Source organism: Raphanus sativus, unplaced genomic scaffold (genome assembly GCF_000801105.2).
Source record: "Raphanus sativus cultivar WK10039 unplaced genomic scaffold, ASM80110v3 Scaffold4014, whole genome shotgun sequence".
NCBI classification, from domain to species: Eukaryota; Viridiplantae; Streptophyta; class Magnoliopsida; order Brassicales; family Brassicaceae; genus Raphanus; species Raphanus sativus.
Genome location: NW_026619317.1, coordinates 1 through 6931, shown reverse-complemented (window position 1 = coordinate 6931; position 6931 = coordinate 1). Strand labels below are relative to the sequence as shown.

General features: G+C 32.4%; 1 protein-coding gene across 1 annotated transcript; it reads left to right on the top strand.

Annotated features, from left to right (window-relative positions):
* The first annotated feature begins 313 nt into the window (after positions 1–313).
* On the top strand, positions 314–676 carry LOC108830599 (uncharacterized). The gene has a single exon (XM_018604199.2). It carries the CDS (start codon positions 314–316, stop codon positions 674–676), a length of 363 nt encoding a protein of 120 aa, XP_018459701.2.
* The last annotated feature ends 6255 nt before the right edge of the window (positions 677–6931 follow it).

Below are 6931 nucleotides of genomic sequence, written 5' to 3'. Positions count from 1 at the left end.
CTTCGACGGGAGATGATTTGAAACAATAGTATTGAGGCAAAACAAAACTGTATACTTTAGACTAATCTGATCAGTTTTTTTCATGACTTAAGTGTCAACCAGTTATATTTAATGATGTTAGTCTCATCGGTTTCTGCTTTGTATTATTTGAAAACAGGTAATTAAGTTTCACATAAAAGTACAAAGACATTTCCATAGCTTCTTTCCTTTCAAATAGACAGAGGATTGTACAATATGTTCATCAATCAAACTACAAACTCGATAAAGACTCATATATTCGAAGAAATATTTCTTCGTTTTCCCTTATCTCATAATGTCTATTAAACATGTCTGGTTCCTAATGGTGGTTGTGGGTTTTGTAGTCTCTGCCAATGCTCAACTACCCCAGTTTCCCATCCCATTTCCTTTTCCACCCCCATTCCAACCAAGTCCCGGTATTCCAGGATTACCTGATGTAGCAAAATGTTGGTCTTCAGTGATGAATGTTCCAGGATGCATTATAGAGATATATACATCCTTACTCACAGGAAAATTCGGACATATAGGCCCTGCTTGTTGCAAAGCATTCTTGGAAGCCGAAGCCAATTGCTTCCCGAAATTTCCAATCTATCCACTTTTTCCTCTCAAAGAACAATGTTCAAGAGTTGGTAGCGCAGCTCCTCCTGCCACAACATAGATTTTAAATTAATTGAAGTAATAGCTATGTCGTTTTTATTTCACAACTTATTTTCATCTTTTGGCTAAATTCTACGGTGTAACACTCCAAACATATGATTCTATGAAAAGCATTTTAGAAGTAATAAATTTCCCGAATTTCCTATTAAATTAACCATGTGGTTCATGCCTCTGAAAATTCAAAACTAATCTTAATTACAAAACATACATAAATTAAACTAAAAAATAAAACAATACTATTCAATATATGGGAAAGTAAATGGGTTGCATCTAAAAAGTAAATATAAATAACAACAAAGGGGAGGATCATTTTCATATTCAGGTCTAATTCTACAACAATTTGAGGGAAATCAATTCATCATTTTCCCTAAAGCTAAATAATATTCCTTAATTTTGTCTTTTGCGTTTCATAATATTTTTTTTTGTTTTCAAGGTCACCTTATTAGTTATGTACCCATTTATTAGTTTTGGAAATGTTGTTGTAACCAAAGATTTTTTATTTCAAAAGAATTTATTTATTCATTGATATACGACAATCGTATCCCTTAAACTAATGTCTTTCCCACTTTCCAAACCGTAGTTATCCAGCTATGAAGAATTAGGATAAGAACCAAAATGAAAGCCATTGAAAACGTTACTCTTCCATAGCGTGATGATGTTACACTTTCATAATAGGATGAGCTTGCAATTAATTGTATACTTCAAATTAAAAAAAGCAGAGATTTGCATTATATCATATACATTAACATTATAAGCGAGGTCCTTCGATAAGCATATACAACAAGTACTATGCTAAGAAGCACTTGATTGAAACAAGCGAGAATCATTTGTAGTATTAAGATTAAAAGGTTCGAAACTTCCAACCCATAATCATCGGTTAATACTTTCTAGTTATCTGCATCACAGGACAACCTATATATATAGTTAAAATGGATTCACATCTGATGAACAAAGCTTGTATACGTACTTGCTAACTCTTTCGAACCATATCAATGCTTTTATTTCTCACCCGCTTGAGACTGTGTGCATGAGTTTCAACCAGTGAAGCCTCTCTACACAAGGCCACAAGCCAATGAAAGCAGAATATTTGTATGATATGATCGACAAATTGATTTCTGGATAGCAAGTAGGCTATATATACAATTAAGAACTTAGTTGACAGGAACAAAGAAAAACAATATGTTTAGCAAAAAAAAAAAAACAATATGTGCATATTCTACCACCATCCCACGTCTCAGCTTCTCTCACTTCAGCATTGTGAACGAGTTTCAACCATTAATTGATGAAACACTATACAATAGCCAAAGAGAGAGACGCCGAGATATAGGATGTGGTAAGAGGATCTGTTGACAATCGAAGAATTATAGGCGTAGAGATTGAGTGACTAGAAAAAAATGAGCGACTATATAAAGAGATAGAAGATGGCTTTAAAAAACAAGATTTTAACCCTATTTTTAGAAAATCACATTTTAGGGTTGAAAACATTGTAACCAAAGATTTTATTATCTTAATTAGAAGATATTCTCATCTTACTCAGTAGAATACAACAATCTTATCACATTATAGGTTGAAACATTGTAACCAAAGATTTTCTTATCTTAATTAGAAGATATTCTTCTGTCTCATCCCTTGAATTAATGTAAGTGCCACATCATCAACTATATCTGAAAATATATGGTTTTATCACCTAAGTTACTAATAAATTAGTTTTTGTTTTCTTCGATAACTAATTGATTCAAACATATTTTTCGTGCAACATGTTTTGATATGGGTGTCTACTTTAAAATACACAACTAAATGTTAAATTTCAAAGAAAATTAATGTAAATTTCTGCCATCTCAACTCATGAACTCAAAAAAATAAGATCCGATAAGAAACAAAAAAAAGATTCATGATCGTACTTTAAGTTGTTATACAATCTACTAATTAAGGTGCCAAGTTAGCTTTCATATCATTAACGTTACCTTATCTTCTTCATAATATATTAATATGCAAAAATCATTTCTCTTGTACAGTGCTTATGAATTGCCAGAAGATCCGATCTACGTGCTTGAGAATAACATCTCTATAGACCATAATTACTACATGGAGAATCATATTAGCAAGGTGATCAGTTGGAAGTGGAGGATCTATCTATAAGTTAATTAAATTATCTACTTCTTCGAATGCGTGAGCCAGTCTAAAAGAATGACAGAAAGGAACTGCTAAATGGAAGTCACATGCTGACATGCACGAGGTCAATATCAGTCACTACTCCTTCAAACAGCTAAGATGTGTTGGCTGCAAAGGTTTGATCAGGTATTTTGCGCTTACTTTCCTATGTACTTGTTCGTGCTCTTATTTCAAGAACATAGGATCTTGCAAGTTCTACTGGACCTCTTTTTTCTACTTGACTTTATGTTTTCAAAGTTCTATATTGTTTGATTCCTTGTTCCTATAATTTAAGCTTATCTGATTCAACATGTGGGTGTTTTCAACTCCAACCAGCAATGGAAGAGAAGTCGAGTTATACTGCAAAAACGTGCCTCAGGGTAAGCTACCATTTTCTATAGACTTTTTTTTTTATATCCCTCGTCACTAACATTTCTGAAAAAAAAATTTGTGTAAAATTTAGTGCCAGACCTAGGAGAGCTCTTTGGGAGGCTGTAGACCCAGTGTCAAGAATGCAAAGGCTCTCTTCATCAAGATGTGTTTGTCTTTTCACCAATAATTGATTCTGATCCAACTTCATTTTTTTCCGATTTATTATTGGTCTTAACAGCCAAGATTGTCTAATATTTTATCGGAGAATGAAAGCACATAAGGACATGGCCTCAGCAGTGTGAAAAAAGTACATGGCCACAGCCAAGCAATAACTCGACCTTTGGAGCTTCTAAGTTTTTTTGTTGTTTCGACTACATTTTCACATTTTTCGTTGAACCATAAGAAGGTGATTATTAATTTACAAAATTATGTGTAGCCAACTTTTACAAATACTTTACCTTAAAAAAACTATGAATAACTTCTTTATAATCTTCGAATCACAATTATTTTATTTTTCTTCTACATGTGTGATCATTTTTATTAATAATTTAACAAGTGTATAACCCACAAAGTTCCTAAGCAGATGATTGGTATGTTTTAGGTTTTATGTATATTTGAATAGTGATTCATTCTGCAGATGCAGTAATTTGCCCACATGTACTGTTAAACAGATTGCCCATGCATATGCACCTCATTTAAACATGACGTGATATATTGCTTGTTTTGTGATATATCACATTTGAGGATCCAAAACACTATAAGTTGTAAATAAAGATTTTTTTATCTCAGTTAGAAAATATTTTCCTCTTACTCATTAGAATACTATAATATTATCACATTCTAGGGCTGAAACATTGTAACAAAAAAATTATTCTTAAATAAAAGACATTTTTCTTTCAGTTTAAAAGAACTAGATCTTATTTAGAACAAAAAAAAAATCTACAGTCCTGAGTCTCAAAAATGGCATGTTGTAATGGGAGACGAAATAGATCATGTCTCATGAAAAAAATCATACTTAACACAAAACATCATATTACCACCAGAAAGAAATGTTACTACAAGTTGGTCTTCATGATTGAAGAGAGAGCATCAGTGACAGGAGTATTTAAGTTAAAAAGTGGGTTACTGGAAAGGTTTCAGTCAAAAAGAAGATATAGATTAAATGAGATATTCTCACTAATGGTTAGACATAATTAGCGGTAGGCTTAGAGTTTGAACAACTTGATGTGAAGATTGTGTTTCTTCACGAAGAGATAAAAAAGAGAAATACATATATAAGTCAGCCGGATGGTATCCGAGTTTCCGAGATAGAAGACAATGTATGCAAGCTCAAGAGTCGTTTTATGAATTTAAACAGTTCCCCAGACAGTCGTACAAGAACTGAGCATGTTGAGCTACATATGAAGTATTTATGGTTGCTGTGTCTACATCGGTTATTGTGATTTACAAACATTCTTGGGAAAATGATTAATGAGTAGTGATTAATTCTCTCTAAAATGTAATAATCATTTACGTTGATCAATAAACCCGTAAACATGAATGAATCCAGATTCCAATAAACAAACCATATGTGCAACTGATTGCTTACATTTTGTTCTGGAAAGTTGTCTAAGATCCTATAACGTTTTAGAGACAAATAAAATTAAAAACCAGGATAACACCCGAGCCGAGATTAATCTATTAACCAATCAAGAAACCCAAAAAATTGACACAGATAATGTTTTATAGATACGCACTTTTTGAGAGGATGAGAAACTATATAAAAGAGATAGGAAAGGCTTTGAATTTTTTTTTGTAAATGCGACTACAAGAAAGACACATTTTAAGGTCGGAACTTGGAAATGTTGTTGTAACCAAAGATTTTTTATTTCAAAAGAATTTATTTATTCAATGATATACGACAATCGTATCCCTTAAACTAATGTCTTTCCCACTTTCCAAATCGTAGTTATCCAGCTATGAAGAATTAGGATAAGAACCAAAATGAAAGCCATTGAAAACGTTACTCTTCCATAGCGTGATGATGTTACACTTTCATAATATGATGAGCTTGCAATTAATTGTATACTTAAAATTAAAAAAGCAGAGATTTGCATTATATCGTATACATTAACATTATAAGCGAGGTCCTTCGATAAGCATATACAACAAGTACTATGCTAAGAAGCACTTGATTGAAAAAAGCGAGAATCATTTGTAGTATTAAGATTAAAAGGTTCGAAACTTCCAACCCATAATCATCGGTTAATACTTTCTAGTTATCTGCATCACAGGACAACCTATATATGTAGTTAAAATGGATTCACATCTGATGAACAAAGCTTGTATACGTACTTGCTAACTCTTTCGAACCATATCAATGCTTTTATTTCTCACCCGCTTGAGACTGTGGGCATGAGTTTCAACCAGTGAAGCCTCTCTACACAAGGCCACAAGCCAATGAAAGCAGAATATTTGTATGATATGACCGACAAATTGATTTCTGGATAGCAAGTAGGCTATATATACAATTAAGAACTTAGTTGACAGGAACAAAGAAAAACAATATGTTTAGCAAAAAAAAAACAATATGTGCATATTCTACCACCATCCCACGTCTCAGCTTCTCTCACTTCAGCATTGTGAACGAGTTTCAACCATTAATTGATGAAACACTATACAATAGCCAAAGAGAGAGACGGTGAGATATAGGATGTGGTAAGAGGATCTGTTGACAATCGAAGAATTATAGGCGTAGAGATTGAGTGACTAGAAAAAAATGAGCGACTATATAAAGAGATAGAAGATGGCTTTAAAAAACAAGATTTTAACCCTATTTTTAGAAATTCACATTTTAGGGTTGAAAACATTGTAACCAAAGATTTTATTATCTTAATTAGAAGATATTCTCATCTTACTCAGTAGAATACAACAATCTTATCACATTATAGGTTGAAACATTGTAACCAAAGATTTTCTTATCTTAATTAGAAGATATTCTTCTGTCTCATCCCTTGAATTAATGTAAGTGCCACATCATCAACTATATCTGAAAATATATTGTTTTATCACCTAAGTTACAAATAAATTAGTTTTTGTTTTCTTCGATAACTAATTGATTCAAACATATTTTTCGTGCAACATGTTTTGATATGGGTGTCTACTTTAAAATACACAACTAAATGTTAAATTTCAAAGAAAATTAATGTAAATTTCTGCCATCTCAACTCATGAACTCAAAAAACAAGATCCGATAAGAAACAAAAAAAAAGATTCATGATCGTACTTTAAGTTGTTATACAATCTACTAATTAAGGTGCCAAGGTAGCTTTCATATCATTAACGTTACCTTATCTTCTTCATAATATATTAATATGCAAAAATCATTTCTCTTGTACAGTGCTTATGAATTGCCAGAAGATCCGATCTACGTGCTTGAGAATAACATCTCTATAGACCAGAATTACTACATGGAGAATCATATTAGCAAGGTGATCAGTTGGAAGTGGAGGATCTATCTATAAGTTAATTAAATTATCTACTTCTTCGAATGTGTGAGCCAGTCTTAAAGAATGACAGAAAGGAACTGCTCTATGGAAGTCACATGTACGTGGTCAACATCAGCCACTACTCCTTCAAACAGCTAAGCTGTTGGTTGCAAAGGTTTGACAGGTTTTTGCGCTTGCTTTCGTATGTATTTGTTCATACTCTTTTTTCAAGAACATAGGATCTTGCAAGTTCTACTGGACTTTAT

Excerpts from the sequence above, each read along its gene's own strand:
- LOC108830599 (XM_018604199.2), top strand. The coding sequence starts at position 314 with ATGTCTATTAAACATGTCTGGTTCCTAATGGTGGTTGTGGGTTTTGTA.